Here is a 27,892-nt window from a genome sequence, read left to right on the forward strand (position 1 = left end):
TTGTCTTTGTTTTCAAAGCTTTCTAAGAAAGGTCTGTTAAATTTGAAAGTATCTCTGGCCACCTCCAACCACCTAATTCTGGGGCAGCTGCCATGGCACCATCTCAATGTTTTGCAGTGCAACTCACATCCCTAACCATTGGCCATGCTGGCTGGGACTGACGGGTTTGGAGTCTAACAACATCTGGAGGGCCACAGGCTCACCACTACGATTGGTTGTCTCTGGCTTGAAAAGAGACCTCATTTCTACAGGATTACAGCCCTATTAGGAATGAAGAATTGTGGTACTGAATGCACCGTTAACTCTGAGTGGTATGATAATTCTTTTTACCATCAGCACACCACTGCTAAACTATGGAAAGAAGACAACCCTTTATGTGTTCATAGTGAAGTCATCTTCATTGCAGATTCAGTGGTTTCCATCACCACAGGATCACACTTTGTCTTAGTTTGCATGGCTTAGTGCGAATGTGTGGTCTTCCAGAGTCGTAACCAAGTTGCTGTTTCTTGAGTCCTCCCATTGTCTTTTTGTGCGCTAACCCACAGTTTGGCTTAGCACATTGTCCAAACGGCCATGGCTTAGCCATTGTTTGGCTTAGCCTCTCCTCTGGACTGGGTTATTGAAATGAATTTTTAAAATAAAAATCTGTTTAGATAAGAACGATTTTTAAAAATTGTGAATAAGTTTGAGAACACAACACGTAAGGTCACAGGAACCCCAAAAAGCAATTGATAAGCACGAAAAGTTATTTACAAGGAACAGTTTAAGACTACATATGACGTGAACATACACACACACACACACACACACACACACACACAAAGGCTGGCTACTGTTGCGTGACAATTTCAATTTTTTCAAACACTTCAAATATTACATGAGATCTACTGGATTGCATCCAATTTCATACTTCATCAGAAACAAAATACGTAATTTTTTGTAATTGGCAGCTGTATATCCCCCTAAAGCCAATTGTTTGATTTTTCCAAATTGTATCTTGTTCATCCAGTATGGTTCTTCTAAAACAGGTATGTTCAACCTTTTCAGACCCAGGACCCCTTTCTGAAACCTTTACCCTATACAGTGGTACCTCGGGTTAAGTACTTAATTCGTCCTGGAGGTCTGTTCTTAACCTGAAACTGTTCTTAACCTGAGGTACCACCCTAGCTAATGGGGCTTCCCGCTGCCGCCGCACTGCCAGAGCATGATTTCTGTTCTCATCCTGAAGCAAAGTTCTTAACCCGAGGTACTATTTCTGGGTGAGCAGAGTCTGTACCCTGAAGCGTCTGTAACCTGAAGCATCTGTAACCCGAGCTACCACTGTATTTGCCTGGTGGTTGAGCTCCTGTTGTGACCCACCTTTGATCAGACATGACCGACTAGTTGAAGACCAGTCTTCCACAATATCTTAAATCATTGGAGCTCTGCTACAAATACTTTAATACAAATATAGCACTACCAAATTTGCAAAGGAGCAATTGTGCCTTGCAAAAGGTCCCAGGTTCAATCTCAGTGGGGCTGAGAGAGACCCCTGCTTGAAGAGAGAGACAGTTGCTGCCGGTTGCTGTAGATGGAGCAATGATCTGACTCAGTATAACACAGCTTTCTGTATTCCTATGATGTTCAAAACATGTGGCTGCTGCTCACATGATATTTCGCACATGAGTATCAGCAGTGTGGCTTTGTCTCTTTTCTCCCTCACTCTTGGGCTACTTCTCCTTTGTGTTTTGTGTGCATAAGACTGTTTTGCTTGCCCATACCTGAAATAGAGCACCCGGAGCTTGTTAAGGGGCAGGAAAGGGTTAACAAAATGTAATTATACAAATGTAATGCACACATAAAGGACGCAGGTGGCACTGTGGTCTAAACCAGTGTTCCCCAACCTTGGGCCTCCAGCTGTTTTTGGACTACAACTCCCATCATCCTTGACCACTGGTCTTGCTAGCGAGGGATGATGGGAGTTGTAGTCCAAAAACAGCTTGAGGCCCAAGGTTGGGGAACACTGGTCTAAACCACTGAGCCTAGGACTTGCTGATCAGAAGGTTGGCGGTTCAAATCCCCGCAACAGGGTGAGCTCCCGTTTCTCAGTCCCTGCCCCTGCCAACCTAGCAGTTCGAAAGCACGTCAAAGTGCAAGTAGATAAATAGGTACCGCTCCGGCGGGAAGGTAACCGGCGTTTCCATGCACTGCTCTGGTTCACCAGAAGCGGCTTAGTCATGCTGGCCACATGACTCGGAAGCTGTACGCCGGCTCCCTCAGCCAGTAAAGCGAGATGAGTGCCGCAACCCCAGAGTCATCCACGACTGGACCTAATGGTCAGGGGTCCCTTTACCTTTACCTTTTTAATGCACACATATGTGAGATAAGAGAGAGGCTCCACCTGCACTGTGCATTTAAAGCAGCATTGTACCACTTTAAACAATGGCTCCCCCCGCCTCAAAAAAACCCTGGGAACTGCAGTTCAAGGTGCTGAAAGTGGTTAGGAGACTCCCTATAGTCTTCTCACAAAACTACATTTCTCAGTGTCGTTTGACAGTCAATCCCCTCTTCCCAGGGAACTGTATCTCTGTAATGGAAATAGGACGCAGGTGGCGCTGTGGGTTAAAGCCTCAGCACCTAGGACTTGCCGATCGAAAGGTCGGCGGTTCGAATCCCTGCGGCGGGGTGCGCTCCCGCTGCTCAGTCCCAGTGCCTGCCAACCTAGCAGTTCGAAAGCACCTCCGGGTGCAAGTAGATAAATAGGGACCGCTTACCAGCGGGAAGGTAAACGGCGTTTCCGTGTGCGGCTCTGGCTCGCCAGAGCAGCGATGTCACGCTGGCCACGTGACCCGGAAGTGTCTCCGGACAGCGCTGGCCCCTGGCCTCTTAAGTGAGATGGGCGCACAACCCCAGAGTCTGTCAAGACCGGCCCGTACGGGCAGGGGTACCTTTACCTTTACCTTTAATGGAAATAGGGGTCTCCCAACAACTCTCAGCTCCCAGGATTCGTTGGGGTAAGCCATGACTGTTTAAATTGGTACGGTACTGCTTTAAATGCATAGTGCAGATGGGGTCAGAGTTAGAAAATGATGTTCCCAAAGTCCAAGGCCACAAAAGCACCAAAGAGTATATTTTCTCACAAATGACAGGAAGGCAGCGTGTAAGTGATTATTATGATTATATTCAGATTCCCATGCAAGCGTCTCCCAGTTGTGTAACAAAAAGAATATTAAACGATACCGCAGAATTAATGTTACAAATCAATGTAATGGTCATAAATCTGGCCAAGTGAGCCTAGAGAAAGATTTACAGCTTAGGTGGGACCCAGGTGGGACCTTCAGAAGTAATAGATATTCCATCTCAGCAGAGGATTCCTTAAGCAGGTCACATACCCAGGGAAATGTTCCCCTTTATTACTGCCCATCGTTCTCCCAGGAGTTGGTCTAAAATGAAATCATTTCCCACTTTTATAGAAAAAGATAACGTGTTAGATAGCAGTTCCTCAATGATGCGCACTTCAAGGGCACTTGGGGTTTCAAGACATCTCACCTTCACCATTAGATTTTTGAAATTTCCTGTCTTGTTTTAAATCGCCTCATTGCTTTTTATTTTAGATCTCCCCTTTTTTACAATCAGTTTCTTCACTTGACTATGAACTCTTTAACCTCTAAATGTGTGGATGAATTAGCATACATAAATGAGCGGTTTTAACTTCTCTTGCTTTCCTGAGAAAGACAGCAACTCTATTGGTTGCTAACGTATAAAGGTAAAGGGACCCCTGACCATTAGGTCCAGTCGTGGCCGACTCTGGGGTTGCGGCACTCATCTCACTTTATTGGCCAAGGGAGCCGACATTTGTCCGCAGACAGTTTTTCTGGGTCATGTGGCCAGCATGACTAAGCTGCTTCTGGCGAACCAGAGCAGCACACGGAAACGCTGTTTACCTTTATGCCAAAGCGGTACCTATTCATCTACTTGCACTTTGATGTGTTTTTGAACTGCTAGGTGGGCAGGAGCAGGGACCGAGCAATGGGAGCTCACCCCATCGCGGGGATTCGAACTGCCGACCTTCTGATTGGCAAGTCCTAGGCTCTGTGGTTTAACCCATAGCGCCACCCACGTCCCATATATAACATAGGTAAAGGGTAAAGGAACCCTTGACCATTAGGTCCAATCGTGGCCGACTCTGGGGTTGCGGCGCTCATCTTGCGTTATTGGCCGAGGGAGCCGGCGTACAGCTTCTGGGTCATGTGGCCAGCATGACTAAGCTGCTTCTGGCGAACCAGAGCAGCGCACGGAAATACCGTTTACCTTCCCGCTGGAGCAGAACCTATTTATCTACTTGCACTTTGACGTGCTTTCGAACTGCTAGGTGGGCAGGAGCAGGGACCGAGCAACGGGACCTCACCCCGTCGCAGGGATTCGAACCGCCAACCTTCTGATCGGCAAGTCCTAGGTTCTGTGGTTTAACCCACAGCGCCACCTGTGTCCCTAACATAGCCATGTGCTAATGTGTTTTTTAAAGCAAACTGACTAACTGGGAATCATGGTGAGGAAGGAATAGAGAGTTGCAACCCAGCTGGAATGGATCTGGAATGAATCTGCAGCTTTTGCCTGTGTCTGTCTCTGGAAGTGGCAGTAGGGCGATCAGCTTCAACCGTAGCAGTAAGGGAGAAGGACTTCTGGTTGCAGTAGCCGCAGATCCATTCCAGCCTTTTTCTTCTCCCTAAATCTATCTCTGTCTCATGGCTCTGTCTCTATCAGAGCTCAACTCAACACCTTTCATGGAGAGCAGTCTGTGGGGATGAACAGTGCCGGATTTACGTATAAGCTAAACAAGCTATAGCTTAGGGCCCCACTCTCTTGGGGGCGCCAAAAAAATTAACGGGGAAAAAACCTGGATGTACATTTCCAAAATATAAGATAAAAAACAAATAAAATAAAACCTACATACAGCAACATTGTTTCGTGTTGTGTAGGTGCCTGTGATGTAAGTAATGGGCCCCGCCTGCTAGCCTGCTCCCTAAAATATCACTGCTTTGCTCATTTCTATATATAGGGTGCCTACATTCTGCATGGACTGGTTGCATGTGTTTGCATTATTAAGTTTGTTATGAATAAAAAATCATTTTAAGTTAGAGCGTAATAATTATTTCACTATTAATATACGGTACTTCTTCTTAATTGCATTCCACTATTAATACACTTCTTCTTAATTGTATTTCAGTTCAACAATTACTTTGATAAAATACGTATTTTGTTATGTGCAAATGGCTTTAGGCCAGTCAGCAAGTGAATGTACTGCCTGGCTCACTGGCATCTACTACAGCATAAATTAGAATGGTTGAGATTGAATCCAGGTCTTTGCTTGCAGCAAGCTGGCAATATCACTCAGAGGGGTTGCAGCACCTTTCTCTCCTTGTACTCTGGCTTGGTTTGTGGCAATAGCTCCATGTGGCCATTTCTTTTCCCACAGAATCTGATGTTCAGAGGCTTTACATCAAAGATGCACAGGGCAACACACTTGTAGACAAAAGCCAGCTGGAAAAGATCCTTCTGCTAAACTATGTGTGCAATGTGAAAGCTGGTAAGTAGATGACAGAAAATCCCATCATATCTGGCCTTTGTAGAGGTTAATTCTGATGCCATTCCCAACCCATGCTATTTTAGTTTTTTCTGGTTTTCCTCCCATTTTCCCCAGACCAGATTTCTGGCATATGCAATTGTTGTTTAAATACAATTATATTTCCAACTTGTCTCATGGTAGACTGTTGATTTTTTTGTTTTGTTTTTAAGGCTACCATACCCTTAGTTTAAAATTTCCTGGTTGGTTGACCTGGGCTAAGTCTGGCAGGACAGCTTACTCTATGGTCTTAACCCCTTCATGCATTAATTAGACTTAAGCTTGTTGGTTATATGAGACTGGTTATCCCACACTTGTGGCATGGGAGTGATGTGGGCTCTCCTGGGAGGAAGTCTTCAGAATCAAAGGAGGCTGGTACAGCAGTGTCCTCTGGCCTGGAAGGACAATAAGAGGCACCACATCAGTGGCGCTTGCGTGTCGGTTGTAACTGGGGACAAGCTGTAACAATGAATTATCTGAAAAAAGGGGAACTAGAATAATTATAGAACAAGAGTGATGGGCAGAACGTTTCATCTGTATCTCCCCATCCCACACTCTTTCTGCTCTCTGGCAGAATATCAGCAAGGCTTCCATGAGATGCTTTTGCTTTTCCGCCTACTTGTGGAGAAGGAGCATGAGATCTACTGGCTCTTCCAGTTCTTCCTCCAAAAAACAGTAAGTTAGTTGGTTGATTGGTTGGTTGGTTGGTTGATTGATTGATTGATTTGCACCTTGCCTTTGCAAGAAGAAGTGTGCAAAGCAGGTTGCAATATTTTTAACTATTCGAGAAATGTGCAAAAAATCAGAATGGAGCCCATAAAAGAACTCACCAGAAGAAATCAAAATACAGCAGGGAGACTAAAGACTCAAACAGAATGCTAAATGCTTGCTGAAAAGTACATTCTGTAAAGACCATCAGTGATAGTGCGTTTGGTGGCAGAGTTCCGCAGTCTGTATGCTGTTGTGCAGAAGACCTTTCTCCTTGTTTCTCACCAACCCTACAACAGCTGGTAAGAACACAAGAAGAGTGCTGCTGGATCTAGTCCAGGATTCTGTTGTAACCTTCTGGAAAGCCCACAAGCAGGGCCCAGGTACAACAGAGGTTTCTCCACTTGTGATCTCCAGCAACTGGTATTCAGAGATATGGTTTCTATCAGGTACTGTTAGCCATTATGGGTCCACACAGTCTCCAGAATCAAAACACTTTAGAGCTGGTAGGGACTTTGGAATTTGTACTCAACCCTCTGCTCAATGCATGGTCTGCAGTGCAGGATTCTACAGAATCCCTGAGAGATGACTATCCAGCCTCTGTTTAAATGCTTGCACCAATGGGGAGCCCCCATCCCCACTTAATGCAATCCATTCCCCTGGTAGAAAGCTCTTACCATTAGGAAGATTTTCTGAAAACGACTTCCTAGCCAGTTCTACTCCTCAGTTCTAGTCCTGGAACAGCTGATAATAAGTCCATTCCATCTTCTACTGCATGCTGAAATATGAGAGGCCCCATCAGTATTGGCATTCCACCGGCTCTTGAATACACATGTTTACACAAGCATTCTCCTGACCTCCTGGCTGGAATTCCTGGCTTTGATTGTGGTTTTTGCTGTTACACTGTTTTAATAGGCTTCTTTACTATGTATTTTAATTGGCTTCTTTGTTAATGTATTTTAATTATAGATGTTTTAATGTGGTTGTTTTACTATTTATTTTAATTACAGGTAGCTGTATTTTTATAATTGGTTTGATACTCATTATTTGGCTGTGTGCTTTTATTGCTTGTGAACTGCCTCCGTATATCAGTTCTAATAACAACAACAGCCGCCCTTCAGTTATTTGAAGACAGTATCCCACTTAATACCAGTATGTTGATGAGCAGCAAGGCAATTGTGCTTATACCCTGCTTGTGGACTTCCACAAGCCAAGCCACTGTGTGAAACAGCAAGCTGGATCCTATCGATAGACATGTATTCTGATACAACAAGGTTCATGTGCTCTAACTCATTTATATATTTGTTAAGCCATCTTGTGGGTCCTGATGGATGGGAAGCTTGGGGTGGAAGTCTTTTTAAAGAGTGCATTTGCTTGATGTAGGAAGGTCTCTGAACTCCAAAGTAATGCTGGAGACACGGGGCAGTGCACAGCTCCAGTTACAATCTCTTGGAGCAATGAGGCAAAGGACTTTCTGTTGAAGCAAAGGTGCAGGAGTGCCTGTTCTACATTCTGTGCTGGGGAACAGAAGCTAGCACATTTTGCTAGATATCCACAATAGGGGCTCTTCGCGTACAGGTCTGGGCAGAGTACAAATGTGTCCCTGGAACAACTATATATTTTGGTTTCCTGGGTGTCTTGGGGAGGACTTATTCCCATCATGTGGACTGACCTATGAAAGATCAGGACGCAGCCAGCCTGTGCCATCTGGCCTCATCATGCTCCTTTGAATATTTTCACAGCCCAGGATTCTTGTTTTCCAGGAGAATAGCTGCATTATGAACGTTGGAGTGGAGAAAAACCTGATCATGCTTAGAGCCTTGATTGCATTTATGGATCCAACCTTTGCAAAGCATTTGGGTAAGTTCTGCCACCTGGCCAGTTTCTTCAGATATCATGCCACATCAACATGCCTGCAACAGTTTTGGGATTGCCAACCACTCTAGCAGGCCACAATATATGGGTAGTGAAAAGTATTGTTGGCTTTAAGGGTCAGAAGTTATACAGGCCAAGATACCGTATGTGTGCAAAGAGTCCCTGTTACAGAAACAGATTCTTTTCCTGCTTTTCTTTTATTTATTATTTTCAATTTTATACATTTCAATAATTTTACAATCATTTTAATATTTCAAAATTCAACTTCCTTGACCCTCTTTCTGCAGTCCCTTAAATTATTATTTTTTATATTTCCTGCATATTCCAAATTAATTTAATTTACTCAGTAAATACATAAGAGTAAATATATACTCTTAGAAAACTGCAGGTTATTACAACAATCCTGCCAACGTTCTTATCTGTTTACAGTTTATTTGTAAATTCAGTGGTACCTCAAGTTACAAACGCCTCAGGTTACAAATGTTTCAGGTTACAAACTCTGCTAACCTGGAAGGGTTACCTTGAGTTGAGAACTTTGCCCCAGGATGAGAATGGAAATTGTGTGCCGGTGGCGCAGCAGCAGCAAGAGGCCTCATTAGTGAAAGCACACCTCTAGTTAAGAACAGTTTCAGGTTAAGAACGGACCTCCGGAACGAATTATGTTCGTAACTAGAGGTACCACTGTATTCCACAAACCATTTCCATTCTTTTTTAACAAGTTTGTTATCTTGATTTCTTATATTTCCGGTAAGTTTCGCCATTTCTGCATATTCCATAAGTTTTTGTATCCATTCTTCTTTCGCTGGGACTTCTTCATCTTTCCATTTTGGGGCAAGTAACATTCTTGCCGCTGTAGTTGCATACATGAATAAATTTCTATACGATTTGGGTAGTTCTGTCCCTATAATTCCCCAAAGGAAAGCTACAGACAGATGTGTTCATGGTAAGAGCAATTGGATAATGGAATAATTTGCCTAAAAGGTTGAAGGTCTTCAAGCCAAGGGTGGACAGCCATCTGTTGAGAATACTGTAGCTCTGGATTTCCTTCATAGAGCAGGAAGCTTAAGTAGATGACCTACATGATTCTATGTTTCTACCTTCTGTCCTCAACACAGAAGGCAGCAGGACAGGAAGTCTTGTACCTCACTGTTCCAAGATGCCATCAGCATCATTGATTCACAAAACAACAATAGGAAGGTATCCCCAGTGGTGGTGGGCTCTCCTTTGCTGTCAGTACTTAAGCAGATGCTGGCTGACAGGGCATCCTATCAGGGATATTGTTGTCACATCCTGCACTGCACTGCAGATTCTACATGGATCAGGAAGTTGAACTAGATGAGTGCAAAGGTACCTATTTGTTCTGTTAGGGCAACCAGCCAGTCCCTCTGGGTTGAGATACAATTCATGGGTTCTAAACTTCCATTTCCTTAATATTTCTAGAAGAGAAAGGTCGAGTGGTACAGTCCTTGTTCCCTTGGTTCTGCCTGTTTTTCCAGCGAGTTTTCAAGTCTTTTGACGATGTCTGGAGACTTTGGGAGGTGAGTGGTTTTTGCTATGTACATGGCTGGAAGTTTATGCTCCTGAAGAGATGCTGGATATAAAACACCCCTCAGTACCTGTTTGGGTGACTAAATGGACAAATCGTCTCGCCTGGTATAAGGCAGCTTCATCTGTGCATCTTAATGCATTGGCATATTTTGCTTGCTACCATGCTGGCTAACTGGATTTAGATTGCTTCCACATGTCGTTCCTAAGAGCAACAGTGATAGAGAGGCAGTTCCTAAAGCAAATGCATAATTAAATGAGAATATATATCTAGAGAGGGAGGGAGGGAGGGAGAGGGAGATTCTCAGCACAATCCTGGAAACCTGCATTCAGATTCCAGTGAGCAAAATCTTCTCTGTGCAGCGGATGCCACAGTGGATTTTAAATGCAAAATCTGTTTCACTACGGCTGGCAGTTCTCTCCGTTTTGTTGACTCTCTGGGCAAAAATTAGGGGGCTTGACAGCCTTGCCAGACGAGAAGCAGCCTCTCCATGGTGCTGCGCCAGTTGCCTCCCTGATGCTGGCCAGTGATTACTGCCAGCTACACAGCTGGTGCGCATTAGTGGTTGCGCCACAGCTCCTCTTAAAGATCTTTTTTTCTTTTTTTGCCTTTTTAAGTCGAATCCCAAATGGAGGCCAGGACTGCTGCTATAGCAGGATGTTCTGACCCCGCCGAACAGCAGCCATTTGTTTTGCAGCCTCAGCCGCCCCTCCTGTACCCCGGCGCCTTTTATTATTTCAATTAATATGTGCAGAGAATTTTTCCCTTGTGTTTGTCCTTCCTGCTGAGTCGGCTTCTGCACACCAGCCGTTTGCCGGTAATTATGTGGAAGGGAGGTGAAAGGGCAAAGCTCCATCTGGGTTGGGAAAGGAAAGTTCTTCGCTATCTCCAAAGAAGCTCAATTAATCCAGGCCATTAGGATTTGCGTTGGTGTTATTGTTGTAGCAGGTTGGCCTTCTAGCCACTTCCTCTAGGGGTCTTTGGGCTTCTAGCAGTTTATTGCAAAAGCTGCCTATCCTTCCTAGGATTGCCAGACCTCAGAATTTGACCTGATCTTTTAATGTTTCAGGGTTCTTCTATGGGTCTCTAGTGGAAGGAGTAAAATTTCAGGTGAAGGGTCAGAATCAAAGGGACAAGCTCATTTCCTTATGGCTTAAGAGGTTTCTTTTTTTCCCTTTTGTAACCCCCTCTTCTCGTACGTCTGTCAGTCTCTATCACCAAGAAACCAAGCAAAGGAAGGACTGTGGACCAGTGGTGGGGCATCTGCTTTGTCAGTGTTTGAAAAGGAAAAGCTTCTGACCTCCTTTGTGAAATATACTCAGAGTCGAGAGTGGATTTCATGCTCTTTATTCAGCTCATAGTGGTGAGGAGGAATGGAAGTTCCCCCAAAATGTCTGCTTTATATACATTATTTACCCAATGGGCCCCACGTGATTGGCTAATTCCGGGATTCACCTGTAGGCCAATCAGGTTGCGGATTCACTTCCACCTGGAGCTGGATTGGGTGGCTCCTGTGAACCAATCAGTCTGCTGCATTCTGGAGCCTATTGTTCTACGACCAATCAGACTGCTGCATTCTGAATCCTATTGTTCTAGGACCAATCAGATTCCTGCCTTTTGCATCCTATTCAACTCAGTACATAACACTTTGCCTCCTTTGTGTGGTCTTTGAGAAAGAGTACTTTGCAGAATAATGCTGCTTTTATTCTTAAAAGTCATCTTCTACAACCACGACCGACAGCTTTATACATATCAAACACAACCAGCTTTCCACCATCCGACCAACCCACCACACACACCATCTTTTTTTTTTTTTTTTTTATAATAATTTTTATTAATTTTCCACACAGATAATAAACAGCAATATAACACAATATAACTTCATACTCATCGGTTCATAACCTTTTTTCTTTGACTTCCCCATACCTCCCCATCCCTGCATCCTTGTTTAATAATTCTTTAGCAACCCTTAAGTCCATTGTCTTAATTCCTTTTCGTAAATATTTCTTAAGTTTTTTTTTTGTTTACTGCTGCAATTCTTTACTTCTTACCCCCTGACATCTTAACATTCCTCAATTTTACAATTATTTTTAAGATATATTTTGAAATTCTTCCAGTCCTCTTCCACTGTCTCTTTCCCCTGGTCCCGGATTCTGCCCGTCATCTCGGCCAGTCCCATAAAGTCAATCACCTTTGTTTGCCATTCTTCCAGAGTAGGTAATTCTTGCGTCTTCCAATACTTTGCCAGTAGAATTCTTGCTGCTGTAGTGGCATACATAAAGAAAGTCCTATCCTTTCTTAACACCACTTGGCCCACCATACCCAAAAGGAAAGCCTCTGGTTTCTTAGGAAAAGTCCACTTAAGGACCTTCTTAATTTCATTATAGATCATTTCCCAGAAAGCTTTAACCTTTGGGCAGGTCCACCAAAGGTGGTAGAAAGTGCCTTCAGTCTCATTACATTTCCAACACTTATTATTAGGCAAATGATAAATCTTTGCTAGCTTGACTGGGGTCATGTACCACCGGTAGATCATTTTCATAATATTTTCTTTTAAAGCATTACATGCAGTAAATTTAATACCGGTGGTCCATAATTGTTCCCAGTCAGCAAACATGATATCATGACCTATATCTTGTGCCCATTTGATCATAGCTGATTTCACCGTTTCATCCTGTGTATTCCATTTTAACAGCAAGTTATACATTCTTGATAAATTCTTAGTATTGGGTTCCAACAATTCTGTTTCTAATTTTGACTTCTCTTTCTGAAATCCTATTTTCCTGTCCTGTTTAAACGTCTCATTTATCTGATAGTAATGCAACCAATCTCGAACCTTAGGTTTTAGTTTCTCATAACTCTGAAGTTTCACCCTTTCACCATCGTATTCTATGATCTCATGATATTTTGGCCATTTAGAATCCATATTAAGCTTTTTTACTTCCCTAGCTTCCATTGGTGACACCCACCTAGGGGTTTTACTTTCCAACAAATCTTTGTATCTAATCCAAACGTTGTACAATGCTTTCCTTACAATATGGTTTTTAAAACTTTTATACACCTTTACCTTGTCATACCATAAATATGCATGCCAACCAAAACTGTTGTCATACCCTTCCAGATCCAAAATGTCAGTATTCTCAAGAAGTAGCCAGTGTTTCAACCAGCAGAAAGCTGCTGATTCATAATAAAGTCTTAAGTCCGGCAGGGCAAACCCCCCTCTATCCTTTGCATCAGTTAAAATCTTAAATTTAATTCTGGGCTTTTTGCCCTGCCAGACAAATTTTGATATGTCTTTCTGCCACTTCTTGAAACAGTCCATCTTGTCCACAATCTGCAACGTCTGGAATAAAAACAGCATTCTAGGCAATACATTCATCTTAATAGTAGCGATTCGGCCTAACAAGGAAAGTTTCAGCCTTGACCATATTTCCAGATCCTTTTTAACTTCTGACCAACATTTTTCATAATTATCCTTAAATAAGTTCACATTCTTGGATGTTAAGTTTACCCCCAGGTATTTTACCCTTTTTGTAATTTCCAAACCTGTTTCATTCTGAAAACTCTCTCTTTCTTCCATTGTTAAATTTTTTTCCAACACTTTCGTTTTTTGTCTATTCAATTTAAAACCTGCTACTCGACCAAATGTTTCAATTAGTTCTAATACTCTTTTAGTACTAGTGTCTGGCTGTTGCAAAGTCAATACTAGGTCATCTGCAAATGCTCTTAATTTATAATGTCTAACTCCGACCTGAACTCCTTTAACCAACTGGTCCTTTCTAATCATGTTTAACAAAACCTCCAGGACCGATATAAAAAGCAAAGGGGATATTGGGCAGCCCTGTCGTGTACCTTTTTCTATAGGTATTTCTTCTGTTACCACGTTATTTACAATTAATTTGGCCTTTTGTTGAGAGTATATTGCACCTATACCGTTTTCAAAACCTTGTCCTACCCACATCCCTTGGAGATTCTTTTTCATAAAAGTCCAACAAATGTTGTCAAAGGCTTTCTCCGCGTCCACAAAAATCAAAACTGCTTTCCTATTAATGTCAACGTCCAGCAGCTCCAAAATGTCTATAATGTTCCTCACATTGTCTGACATATGTCTACCTGGGAGAAAGCCTGTTTGGTCCTTATGAATCTCTTCTGCCAACACTCTTTTCAATCTTTTTGCCAAAATGTCTGCAAAAATTTTGTAATCCACATTGAGTAAAGATATAGGGCGGTAGTTTTTAACCTGGTTCTTCTCAGTCTCTGTTTTCGGTATAAGTGAGATGAAAGCCTCTTTCCACGATTCAGGTGCCTTTTTCCCCTTCAAAATTTCATTGCAAACTTCCTTCAATGGTTGTATCAGCCATTCTTTCAGCATTTTGTAGTATTTGGCCGTCAGGCCATCTGGTCCTGGTGATTTTCCCAATTTCATATTTTGAATGGCACCCTCTATTTCTTGTTCTGTTATTTCCTCGTTTAAGATCCTTTTACTTTGTTCTGAGATTTTTGGTAAACCGTATTTTCTGATGAATTCTTCTATTTCTTGCTCGTTGGTTGGCCCTTGTACATACAATTTCTTAAAAAAGCTTTGAAAACAATTGTTGATCTCGTTGGATTTGTGGATAATCTTTCCATCCATTTCTAAACTTATTACCGTATTCATTTTCTGCCTTTTTTTCAATTGCCATGACAGAAGTTTCCCACATTTATCCGCTGATTCAAAAGTTTTTTGTCTCATTTGCTTTATCTTCCATTCTATTTGTTGGTTCATGAGTTCCATGTATTGCATCTGATGAAACTTTATTTCTCTCAAAATCTCATGAGACTTTGGTTTGGACCTCAACTTCTTCTCTCCTTCTTTTATTTTTTCTAAAAAATTTTCCTTCTTTTCATTTTGTTGCTTCCTCTTAATAGAATTTTGTTGAATTAGGAAACCTCGCATCACGGCTTTGCTTGCGTCCCAAATTATTCTTTTTTCCACATCTGTTTTCCTGTTGATCTCAAAGTAATCTTTTAATGTTTTAAGGGCCTTCTTATGGATCTCTTCGTCCTTGAATAGGGTGTCATTCATTCTCCATCTAAAGGAACCAGTTGTTGTTAGTTTCATCTCCATCTTGACCGCATTATGGTCGGAGCACGTTTTTGGGCAGATTTCTACTTTTTTTGTTCTTGACGCCAGACTACTAGAAATCCAAATTTGGTCTATTCTTGTCCATGTCATTTTTGCTTCTGAGAAGAAAGTTCCCTCTCTCTCTAAAGGATTCTTTGTTCTCCAAATGTCAATCAAGTCCATTGTTTCAGTCATTTCAAAAAAGATCCTTGGTAGTCTCCCTTCTTTCGAGATCACTTGTCTCTGTGCTTTGTCCATGTTTGTTGAGACAACTCCATTCATATCTCCCATCATTAGGATTTTATAATCTAAAAAGTCAACTAATGTCTCATGCAACTTCCTAAAAAATTCAGCCTTCCCTTCATTTGGGGCATAAACTCCCACAATTAATATCTTTTCTCCTTGAATTTGTATTTCAATTGCCAGGTATCTTCCTTGTTCATCTTTAAATATTAATTTTGGAGCCAACTTTTCCTTTGCATAGATCACCACACCTCTTTTCTTTACTTTGTCTGATGAGATGAATTCTTGACCGAGTCTCTTATTTATTAATAATTTCCTGTGTATCCTGGCAATATGGGTTTCTTGCAAACATATTATGTCTAATTGTTCTTTCTTCAAAATGTGAAAAACCTGTCTTCTTTTTCGAGGAAGGTTCAAACCATTACAGTTCCAACTAAGGAGTTGCAGAGACATTTTGTATTTAGGTAGCTGTTCCTCCAACTGCTCCAAGCTTCTGCTCTTCCTCCGATGGTGGTAGTGAAAGTCCAAATGACAAATTTGCTATATCGGGTGGTTCCCTCTCCTCCACGGTTCCTTTCTGCAGGTCCTCCAGATACTTCTCTAGAAATAGTTCTTTGTCCTGAATTGTTTTTATTTTAATCTTCCTTCCATTAAAGTTAAAGGACAATCCTTGTGGAAACTCCCATCTGAATGGTATAGTGTTTTTCTTCAGCAGGTCTACTAAACTCTTGTAATATGTTCTCACCTCTAAAATGTATTTAGGAATGTCCTTAAAAATCTGTATCTGACAATTTTGGATCACCAATGCCTTTTGATAATGCAAATTCAATATTCTATCTCTTTCTTCTTTTGATCTCAATGTAATTAGGCAGTCCCTTGGTTTTTTATCCTGCCTTCTACCCAATCGAAAGGCTGATATTATCTCAAGTTCCTCATCTTCCTCCCATTCCTCCTGCCAAAAAGTTATGATGTTCTCTGTGAGAAATTTCACAAGGTTGTCCCCTTCCCCTTCAGGCACCAATCTAAATTTTAAATTCTTCTCTTTACGTTGAAGTTCCAGTAAGGAGAGGGCTGCATCATGCTCATTCACTTTTTTAATAATAGGCCCAAATTTTTCCCTTGTCTCTTCAGCCGTTATTTTTGCACTTTCTGCAATCTTTCGTGTTTCTGAACTTTCCTGAATTAATCTATTTATAGAATCTGTGTTCGATGCAACACTAGCCGTATTCACATCCAACCTTGTTGTCAACTCTGTTAATTTTTTAGAATTCTCTGTCGAAAGTTTTGTCAATGCTTCCAGGGATTGATTTATTTTAAGTAGAGCCTGAGTCATAGGATCCATAGAAGCTGGTGTTTTTTCCTGCACAGCTGCAGTTCCTGATATAGAGGCCCTTTTCTTGTGAGATTGTTTTGCTTTCTGCCTTGTTACTATCTCTTCTGTAGGGGCACTCATATCCTCAAGGTCGTTTTCACAGAGTTGATTCCCAAGTGGAAAATCCCACTGTTACTTTTTCAAGTGCAACAGTTTCAGATAGAGCCCTCTAGAGGGAGCATTCAATTGTATCCAAATGGCAGAGATAGAAGAAAACAAAGAAGCAAGGAAGTATAACAGTAGCCAAAAGTTTCCAATGTCCAAATTGTAATGTCTCTATTTTTCTATGTGGCCAAAATGCAGCAAAGTACATCTAAGGTCCGATAACTTTTTTGCAAACAAGTCCCCACTTCTCAAAGTTTGACAGTCCACGTCCCGGTGTCTTGTTTGGGCAGCCCGACCCCAAGGGATTTGGCAATGGAAGGTCTTAATTTTCCATTAATTTTCCAGCAGATTAACAACGTTCCAATCCCTTCCCCCCTTCTCCTGCCAATCTGGGGGGAGGTTTTAAGTCCGATGTCAGTTTGACAGCTTAAAAAAATTAGAAAGGTTCCCTTTAAGTGCAGCTTGATTTTCGTTGCTTTATTCCTTCTGCAGTTCCGGGGAGGCAGACTTCCTTAATTTTTGCCTTTCCCGTTTTCAGCCAATGTTTTTTTTTAAAGTCCCGTTACTTTTCCAATCTTACTCACGGGTGTTGTGGTCAAATTCCAATTGCAGGAAGGAATCGGCGCTCTCCGCTCATGGCGACGCGGCTTCACTCCGCTAGCTGGGTGACGACTCTCAGCACCGCGCTTACCCCGATGCCGCTCAGAAGCCTTTAAAAAGGCTCCCTCACAGTACCGGGGGGCGCAAAGGGTGCCCACCGAATCTCCTTTGTTCACAGGCTCCGCGCCTGTGATTTTAGGGGTCCCCCGCTTGCCGTAGCGGGTAAGACCCGAACTAACGGAGCAGTCCTGCCTCGGAGCTCGAGGCTCGGACCGCCATTAAGCGCTGGCGCCGACCGGAAGTCCCCCACCACACACACCATCAATGACCACTCTGTATATACAGGCATACACAGGTGAAAGGTTGTATGCGTCATGCAGGCTTTGCCGATTCATTGTAGGCCACTGGCTCATGCTGACTCAGTTCCTTTTGTATTAAAGAAACAGTGGCTAATTTTTAGCCGTGACATGCTTTGCACGTAGAAGGTCTCTCTGCCAATCAGTGCAGACAAATACTGAGCTTCCTACATGCCTTAAGTCAGGCTTGTTCCAGCTATGTGCAATCCTTTGCCCATGTCATAGTCAGGGCCGTCTTTACCCGGGGGGTGCAAGGGATGCACGGCACCCAGGTGCTGAATTCTGGGGGGTGCCAGGCGCCCGCCGCTGAAGTTGCCTAAGCTCTTAACTGTCTACCTGTTACAAAATAATAAATAATTTTGATGATAACAATAATAATAATAATAATAATAATAATAATAATAATAATAATTTATTATTTATACCCCGCCCATCTGGCTGGGCCTCCCCAGCCACTCTGGGCAGCTTCCAAAAGAATATTAAAATACTATGATACATCAAACATTAAAAGCATCCCTAAACAGGGCTGCCTTCAGATGTCTTCTAAAAGTCTGGTAGTTGTTGTTCTCTTTGACATCTGGTGGGAGGGCATTCCACAGGGCGGGCGCCACTACCGAGAAGGCCCTCTGCCTGGTTCCCTGTAACTTGGCTTCTCGCAGTGAGGGAACCGCCAGAAGGCCCTCGGTGCTGGACCTCAGTGTCCGGGTAGAACGATGGGGGTGGAGACGCTCCTTCAGGTATACTGGACCGAGGCCATTTAGGGCTTTAAAGGTCAGCACCAACACTTTGAATTGTGCTCGGAAACGTACTGGGAGCCTGGTGCTGATCAAGCTAGAAAAACAAAATACATATTGTCAGAGCTGCCTCCAGGTCCCAGCTCACAGAGGACCAACGCTAGGCTGTAGTTATGTACAAAAGTCTTTATTGAGGTTCAGTTTCCATTTTAAAGCCGCAGCGCGCAGCTCTACGTCTCGACCTTAGACCGGCGAAGTCCCGTCTGAGTCTCCTCCCCTTCCACACCAGTTTAAGACTCTCGCCTTGCTCCACCTCTTCCTAAGTTCCTTTCTCCTCTGGGCCCTCCTGCCCGCTAGGGTCTCATCCTTCCTGGACTCCTCTGACGCTGACCCTGACGATTCTTGCCCCTCCTTCCGGCGGGCTTTAGGACCTGGTTCCCTATCCGGGCTACCTTCTGTGCCGCTCGCCTGTACCTTTGAACTTGGCGCGCGCGCCCAGCCTGCAACTTTCCTCTTGACCGTTCCCTCGCTCTCCGATGGAGGCGTGGTCAACCCTGACTCATCTTCTCTCGCTGGTGGTGAATATGTGGGCTCTGATACCTGGGACTCCTCCCCCCCACTACGCTCTGGTGGGGAAGCTGGTCCTGATTTCCAACTGCTGCTCTGGGAGTCCCCGCTGGCCCCTTGCTTCTGGGATGTCCCCCTTGGGTCGCCCCTTGCCCTGCCCATCGGCGCCCCCTTCTGTGAATCTTCCGATTCGCTGGAGAGGCTCATGGAATCTATCGGGCTGCTGTCATCTTCTCCTACGCTGCCCTCGGATTGCTCCCCCTCGCTCTCCATCTCCTCTCCTCCCTGCGCTCCCGCTGAGTCCCTGACACATATATACCTAGGTATTACTGAAATGTACACCTACTGTTTCACTAAAGGACTTTCAACTTTCTGCGCTCATTTACCAAAGACGCACCACACTTGTCATTCACAACGGCAGCGCTTGTCAAACTCAATGACGGCGCTTGTCATTCACAACAAGAGATAAGGCATAAGCGTGGTGTCTGACATAAGCATAATAAAAGTTAGTTTGGGGGTTCTGGGTGGATCTTTGCACCCTAGCGGTGCATATGCTAAAGACAGGGCTGGTCATAGTTGGGTTACAGGCAGAAGTCTGGGATGAGCCAGGAACCTTGAATTAATAACCATGGAACATAGCTGTCAACGTTTCCCTTTTTTAAAGGGGAATTCCCTTATTCCGAATAGGATTCCTCGCAAGAAAAGGGAAAAGTTGACAGCTATGCCATGGAACCAGCCAGTAATCAGGGCTGAAGGACTCACTGGAAAGCAGAGCTAAGGAGCAAGCCAGAACGAAACAACCACCAAAGAAACATGGGCACACTAGAGCACAAGAAGACATTCCTGCTCAAATAAAGCTCATCTGGAACAGGAGTCCTGTTTTATACTGTCTCCTGCCCAAAATCCAATGACCAGCCTGAATGGGCAGAGCCAATCCAGAGCATGAAGAATCTACTGAGAAGCTACCACCTGCAGTCCAGTAGTTCATCACACCAATCCAGATGTTCCTGAAAGTGTCATTAGGCTCCACCCCTCCCCTAACAGCTTCCACCCCTTCTGCACCAGCTGAGACCACCCGTCCCCTGAGCCACAGGAGACCTTAGTACAGGCTTCCTCAAACTCAGCCCTCAGGAATTGTTTGAGACTACAATTCCCATCATCCCTGACCACTGGTCCTGCCAGCTAGGGATCATAGGAGTTGTAGGCCACAAACATCTGGAGAGCTGAGTTTGAGGAAGCCTACCTTAGAAGCAACCTTGTCCCTGCCCTCTTTCCTCCACCAAATAATGCCACATTTGTTTTCCCTGCACTGGTTTCGCTTACCTCTGTCTTGCTTAAGAAATAACCAAAGGTCACCTTCTCTGTTGTACTGGCTACGTGGCAGAATTGGATTTAGCTAAGCTCTATTTAAAAATATGCATGCGGAAAAAAACTTTTCAGCCCAGATCAGTCTGTGCTCCACAGGAAATCTGAGTTTTTCTGTTCATAAAGGGCTTTGCTTCACTTCCTGAAGGCTGCAGTGACTCAGTATCCTAATCTTGGGCAGGTCATGGAGTGGGAAAGGAAAATATGGGGGAGGGAAAGCACCTGAATAGTAAGTTATCTGGTCTCCTCCAAATCTTGAAGGTGGGCCTCATTGTGGCAGGATAAACCCACAACGGTCACAGCCACACCTAGGATTCTCATCTTCCAATTTTGTCGCTGCATTTTAGAGTTCTGGAATTGCCTGGCTTTGCTTCCAAAGTAGATTCAATGCATTAAGAATTCTCAATTTTTCTTGGTTTTTAAACTCTCCAAACGTTGCATATGCCACACACCGCATGCACATTCTGCTACAACTTTTGGCGACTCTGTTGCATTCACATCTTCCTCCCCAACCTTCATGGTTACCGTATTTTTCGCTCTATAAGACGCACCAGACCACAAGACGCACTTAGTTTTTGGAGGAGGAAAACGAGAAGAAAAAAATTCTGAATCTCAGAAGCCAGAACAGCAAGAGGGATCGCTGCGCAGTGAAAGCAGCAATCCCTCTTGCTATTCTGGCTTCTGTGATAGCTGCGCAGCCTGCATTCGCTCCATAAGACGCACATACATTTCCTCTTACTTTTTAGGAGGGAAAAAGTGAGTTTTATAGAGCAAAAAAATACGGTAATTCACACGCAAGCCTAGATAAAAGGTGGAACAAAAAAGCCTTATTAATAACAACAATAATAAATAAGCTGTCCTTCATCCTAAGGTCCTAGGGGAGGTTACAACAATTAAAACATAAAATTAAAAGCAGTTTAAAACATATTGCATCCTAGAAATAAGGTGAGTTCTTAAAATATACATCCCACATGGCAAAAGTGTGGGTAAAGAGTTGCACCTTCTTCACCTAATTCTGTGTTGCAATGCAATAACTAATGAAGATTCTTCTGGTGTGGTGTTTTACTAATGCACAGGACCAAAGCCCCCTCCCCCCCCCCAAAAAAAAAAAAACATTCTTGATGTGCAACCACACCAAGAGAGCCATTTTGCAGTGTTTTGTCAATGCACCTGTGCACAGGGGAAGGGTCTAAGAGATGCAATTTCTCTGAAGGAACGGAAAGCTGTGAATGAGGCATGCTCCAATTCTGAAATTGTTGCTTGCCGTTTTCCTAGTTAAACCAGAATCTGGGATGAGTGGCACGCAGAGCAAAACAAATCAGGAGAAAAACAAAGGAAGTTACAGAGGAAATTGACTCCTTTCTAAGGCTCTAGGTGCCTTGTGGTTCCTGCTGGCACCCAGCTGTGTGTCAGACTAGACACTTCCTTGAATGGTGTGCTGAACTACTCCTTCTATACAGATCCTGAGAAGTCAGGGATAAGATTCTTTGCAGTGTGATCTTCTGGTGTTACAAAACAGGCATCTTCTATAATAACCGGGCATCGCAGTGTGGCTCATATCACCTTGTTGTCATCCTTTCTCCTTCAGACATAGTGCATGTCTTACACAAAACAACACTTGGGCGCACACATTGCTGTCAACCTAAAATGACTGATGGGGAAGAGAAAGTAGAATAAATGCTAAGCCCTCTCCCTCGCCCGCTCCCCCATGACATCCACTGATTCTAGTGAAGTACACTGGAAGAATTCAGCTTCTGGCATTCCAGTGCAAATTGATCTGATCTGCAGCAGCTCCCAGACCAATGTGCTGAGTGAAATGGAATAATCCTTCAGATCTTACACTTCTCTGAATCTTTTGGTACAATTTTCAGCTCAAAATGTAGCAAAGTGTGCCCAAAATTGCAGAAATGTGTTAAAATGTGTATAGTGATAAAGAACACATACTTAAATAAAAACTTTTGCCCAGATCTATTTTAAAAAACAACAACAACAACAACCAGCAAGTGGCAAATATTTGGGTTGCAGGAAGCATTCTAGTCGCCACATATTCGGAAAAGGACAATCAAAATAATCCAGGGATTGCAGTGACTCCCCTACGAGAGGAGGTTAAAGCATTTGAGATTAGAGAACAAGCGAGGAAAAGGTGACATGCTAAGTTTATGGAATTATGCGTGGCACTGAGAAAGTAGATAGAGCAAGGTGTTCTCCCTCTCTCACAACACTAGAACCTGAATGACGGAAGATTAAGGACAGAGAAAAGAAAGGACTTCTTCACATAGTGCAACACAGTTAAACTCTAGAACTTGCTTGCACAGGAGGCAGTGAGGCCACTAACTTGGATGGCTTTAAAAGAGGATTAGACGATTTCATGGAAGATCGGGCCAATCAATGCCTACTAGCCATAATGGATACAGGTGGTGCTGTGGTCTAAACCACTGAGGTGGCTCCTTACATGGGTCAGCCCTAATGAGCACACCAGCTCTCTCTGGTAGGTCTTGCCCCTATGAGGCAGTTGTGGAGGCTGGAGGTCCCTGCCTTCACACAGCGGCCTAAGTGCCCTCCCCTCCCAGGGTTTCTGCAAGCAATTTGAGACTGCGCCAGCATGCCTGTCCTCTGCTCCTCCCGCTTCATGCCTCTGTGGGTTCTGGGAGACCAGCAAGGAGAGGAGGCTGTCGCAGCAGCAGGAGACACCTGTGCCTCTTCACCAGCCAGACTCTCTGCCTTTTCGACTCCCTCCTCTGATTCTGATTCCGGACTTCTCTCTGCCACAGACTCTCCCAGCTCACCAAGCCCTTTTACTCCTTTAGCTTTGTCGCTGTGGTCTAAACCACTGAGCCTCTTGGGCTTGCCGATAAGAAGGTCGGTGGTTCGAATCCCTGTGACGGGGTGAGCCCCCATTGCTCTGCCCCAGCTCCTGCCAACCTAGCACTTCGAAAGCACACCAGTGCAAGTAGATAAATAGGTACTGCTGCGTCGGGGAGGTAAACAGTGTTTCCGAGCACTCTGGTTTCCATCATGGGGTTCCGTTGCACCAGAAGCGGTTTAGTGCTGCTGGCCACATGACCTGGAAAGCTGTCTGTGGACAAACAGCATCTCCCTCAGCCTGAAAGAGAGATGAGAGCCGCAACCCCGTAGTTGCCTTTGACTGGACTGAAGCGTCCAGGGGTCCTTTACCTCCTTCCTTCCTTCCTTCCTTCCTTCCTTCCTTCCTTCCTTCCTTATTTTTTGCCCTGGCTCCAGGGTCGAAGGCCTTTCTGAATGCCAATTGCTGGAGACCACAGCAAGGGAGAGTGGTCTTATACTCAGGTTCTGCATATGGGTTTCCCACAGGCATCTGGTTGGTCCCTGTGAGAAAAGAATGCTGGACTAGATGGGCTATTGACCTGATCCTGCAGGTTCTCCATATGTTCTTATTGGGGTGGGGGGACAAGCCAGTGTAGTGTAGTGGTTAAGAGCGGTGGACTCGTAATCTGGTGAACCGGGTTCGCATCTCTGCTCCTCCACATGCAGCTGCTGGGTGACCTTGGGCTAGTCACACTTCTTTGAAGTCCCTCAGCCCCATTCACTTCACAGAGTGTTTGTTGTGCAGGAGGAAGGGAAAGGAGAATGTTAGCCGCTTTGAGACTCCTTCAGGTAGTGATAAAGTGGGAGATCAAACCCAAACTCCTCCTCCTCCTCCTCCTCCTCCTCCTCCTCCTCCTCCTCCTCCTCCTCTTCTTCTTCTTCTTCTTCATCTTCTATAAAAGAATGGGGACCAGGAATTTGGCACAGAATTCTATGGTATAATGTATCCCATTATATGAAAATATGGGAACGAATGTTAAATAAGTGCAAAGATTTGTTAAAACTGTGGCATAAGCTAATTTTTAAATGTCATAATAAATACACAAACACAGGACAAGCTGTTTTAGATGTTATACTGTATAACAACAAAATATGTTAAAGATAATATTCAAAATGTATAGTTCACACAAGAACAATAGATCATGTGTAAGCAACATTTGTTACAACACCTTCCAGAATATTTATAATGATGGTATTTTACTTTTCTTTTAACTTTTTTTTTAAAAAAAATCTCTGTCTATACAAAATTAGAGTTCAGAATTTTTTTAATGAAAAAAAATCACAGATGAATGCAGAGATTGAACAGATGTATGAATGAGCACACACAGGATGGGAATAGACTGATCCATTCACCCCTAATTCTAGCTTGTGTTGGTCTCCTCCAAGGTGTTTCTGACTGGGTTGCCTTGCAGAAACTTTCAAGTGATTGTAGCCTACACAATGTTGCAGACAGTGAGAGATCAGATCCTCAGAGAAGACATGAATGGAGACGACATTTTAATGGTGAGTCAGACTATCAGGACACCTAAAAGTTACATGAGATGCGATTTAAGCACCAGAACTATAATCCAGGGTACCCTGGAATTCCCACATAGGCAAGCTACCTACAAAAATCTTGGTGAACATTGTATGCTGCCCTAATATTTTATGATACAGTGGCATACACATACCTGAATGAATGAATGAATGAATGAATGAATGAATGAATGAATGGTGAAGTTGTAGGGTTGGAAGGAAAGCAACGGAGCATACCTAGGGAACTTTTAGATCTTTGCTGCTGCCTGCCACAAAGATTATAATGCACCAATACGAGCTAACCGTATTCAGCAACCATGCTATAAACAAGGGGTAGGAAACCTGTAACCCTCTGGATATTATTGACCTTTAACACCCATCAACCCCAGCCAGCCTGGTCAATGGTTAGGGATGATGGGAATTGTTGTCCAGCTACATCTTGAGGGCCACAGATTCTTGATCTCTGCTGCTGCCAGTTGGTTACTCTCCTGATCTGATAAAGGTCACCTTCAAGATCAACTTCAAGTTCATTCTTTTACATGTGCATTTTTACTCTTTAGACTCTTTGGTTCAAGCCCTATGTTGGGCAAAAAGATTCCTGCATTGCGGGGAGTTGAACTAGATGATACTCATTGTCCCTTTCAACTCTACAATTTTATTATTCTGTGAAGTTTGTAATAATTGGGGAAAATTAACAGATCACATTCCACTGTGTGTGTGTTTTAATGTTTTATTAATATTCTTAAATACGCTTTATACATCAGCCCAGCAGATTGTAACAGCCTGGACCCTGGAAAAAGTGCCAAAGATCATTTGGATGAACTTGAATTGAACTGTGAACTAAATGTGAATGGACTAGTTCATTTTGTGAAGGAACCAATATTAATTCCTTTTTAAACATTTTGAAAACTAGTTCCTAAATAATAGCTTTCTAAGCTCTGAGTTTAATTCAGATATAACAATCAATGAGTGCACAGTCTGAACACACAATAGTTGAGTAGTACAAATCAACAAGTCTAACCCTTTTATGCAAACACATGGACCTGTGTTTGGTGTAATGTGTGAATGAGACTCAATGAAAGCAAGGAAGAGTAATAGCAGAGTCGGGAGGCTCCAGGGGTTGGCAGTGCCATCCTGCAGGATGGCGGGCATCACCAGTGATGCTTCCCACTGGTGCTAGAGCCGACTGATCACTCAACATTATTCTTCTATTTTAATATTTTCATATCAGAGACTAAAATACATTTGCAACCAAACAAAAATGGCAATATAATCTGTGAAACAGCAAGCCTGCGTGACTGATAAGCTGTCACTTTTTTCCTCTGTTACAGCTGTGCAATAACATTGTGGATCTGGATGCCGATGAATTGATCTCCAAATCCTGTAACACATATGAGGTTCTCCTGAAATATAAAGATAAGGTAAGGCAGGGGGACTGGAACTCTCCTCCTAATATAATATTTCTGGGTTCGGAGAAGGATTCCATACACAGGCTTAAGCTTTTTCTTTAAAAAAAAAAAAGCCTGTCCTCATAATAACAAACAAAGGCAGCTCAAACTCAAACACAACTAGACTTTGTTACTAATCAGGCAAAAGCCTGAGAAATGTCACTGTTGGGGGTACAGCTGGTGCAAATACCCCTGTTGACCTTTGTGAGGTCATTTGTTCCCTGCCACTTCAGGCAGTTTCCCTAGTTTAAAAAAGGGTGGTGGGAGGTGAACAATGATATATTCTCTTTGTTATATATATTGCTGATGTGTCCTCCATTTGTCCTCAGGTTCCAAAGGAGTTCAAGGAGTTCTTTGGTCTGTCACTGTAATAAAGGTGCCTTGTTATAAAAGTCGAAAGAGTCACGTGGCCTGAGTGGTGTTAGTGACACAGAATGGAAATCAACTGGGGGCAGATGTCCTCTCTCTGCTCCTGTTGACGTGGGTCAGAGCAAGAAAGATAGACTAACTGCATGCACTGTTGACTTAGCACCAAGTGGAGCATCAGGCTAGTTGAAGCCAGACCAGATCCGCAGATGGTGAGAAAGATTCCATCCTTAAGAGGATACCATGTTCATAAAGATGGTTGAAGCTGTGATGGGGCTGGCTCCCCTACTGAACATTACCAAGCATAAGGAATGGGCAGAGTTCAGAGGCAGAGTAACTCTGCACATGCAGAAGGCCCCAGATTCAATCCCTATCTTCTCCGGGTAAAGGTAAAGGTAAAGGTACCCCTGCCCGTACGGGCCAGTCTTGACAGACTCTGGGGTTGTGCGCCCATCTCACTTAAGAGGCCGGGGGCCAGCGCTGTCCGGAGACACTTCCGGGTCACGTGGCCAGCGTGACATCGCTGCTCTGGCCAGAGCCAGAGCCAGAGCCGCACACGGAAACGCCGTTTACCTTCCCGCTGGTAAGCGGTCCCTATTTATCTACTTGCACCCGGAGGTGCTTTCGAGCTGCTAGGTTGGCAGGCGCTGGGACCGAGCAGTGGGAGCGCACCCCGCCGCAGGGATTCGAACCGCCGACCTTTCGATCGGCAAGCCCTAGGCGCTGAGGCTTTAACCCACAGCGCCACCTGCGTCCCATATCTTCTCCGGGTAGGATGGCTGAAAGTCACAGTGGACAACACTAAGGTGGCTGCTCCAAGGGTCTGGTAGAGCAGCTTCCTCTGTTCCTATGCACCACTTTATTTAAGATTCTGTTTCACATTTCCCCATGGCAGGATTACCTGGAAATACGTTAACAGCCCTCCTTTTGAGAAAGGGATCAGGTGGTGGCAAGGACCCATCTCTGCCTGAGTCCCCAGAGAGCTGTTCCTGTCAATGTAGACCAGGGATGAGGAAACTGTGGTTTTCCAGATGTCATTGGACTCCAAGTCCCATCAGCCTCAGCCAGCATGGTTTATCATCTGAGATGATGGGAGTTGGAATCCAACAACGCTTGGAGGGCCACAGGTTCCACACCTCCAATGCTGAGCCAGTGGGTCTAATAATAATAATAATAATAATAATAATAATAATAATAATAATAATTTATTTATACCCCGCCCATCTGGCTGAGTTTCCCCAGCCACTCTGAGCAGCTTCCAATCAACTGTTAAAAACAATACAGCATTAAATATTAAAAGCTTCCCCAAACAGGACTGCCTTCAGATGTCTTTTAAAGAGAAGATAGCTGCTTATTTCCTTCGCATCTGAAGGGAGGGTGTTCCACAGGGCGGGCGCCACTGCCGAGAAGGCCCTCTGTCTCACTTCCCTGTAACCTCACTTCTCACAATGAGGGAACTGCCAGAAGGCCCTCGGCGCTGGATCTCAGTTTCTGGGCTGAACAATGGGGGTGGAGATGCTCCTTCAGGTATTCAGGACCAAG

General features: G+C 43.9%; 1 protein-coding gene across 1 annotated transcript in view; it reads left to right on the plus strand.

Annotated features, from left to right (window-relative positions):
* Window positions 1-26,383, plus strand: part of TBC1D21 (TBC1 domain family member 21) — a 40,987-nt gene extending 14,604 nt beyond the window's left edge. Inside the window, 7 exon segments of the mRNA XM_079953446.1 lie at window positions 5,456-5,566; window positions 6,177-6,277; window positions 8,074-8,170; window positions 9,626-9,723; window positions 24,408-24,524; window positions 25,868-25,957; window positions 26,314-26,383. Coding sequence (XP_079809572.1) covers window positions 5,456-5,566; window positions 6,177-6,277; window positions 8,074-8,170; window positions 9,626-9,723; window positions 24,408-24,524; window positions 25,868-25,957; window positions 26,314-26,355 — 656 coding nt within the window. The 3' untranslated portion in view covers window positions 26,356-26,383.
* Window positions 26,384-27,892: the final 1,509 nt, after the last annotated feature.

The sequence above is a fragment of the Podarcis cretensis genome (assembly GCF_951804945.1).
Source record: "Podarcis cretensis genome assembly, chromosome: 14".
Classification (NCBI taxonomy): domain Eukaryota; kingdom Metazoa; phylum Chordata; class Lepidosauria; order Squamata; family Lacertidae; genus Podarcis; species Podarcis cretensis.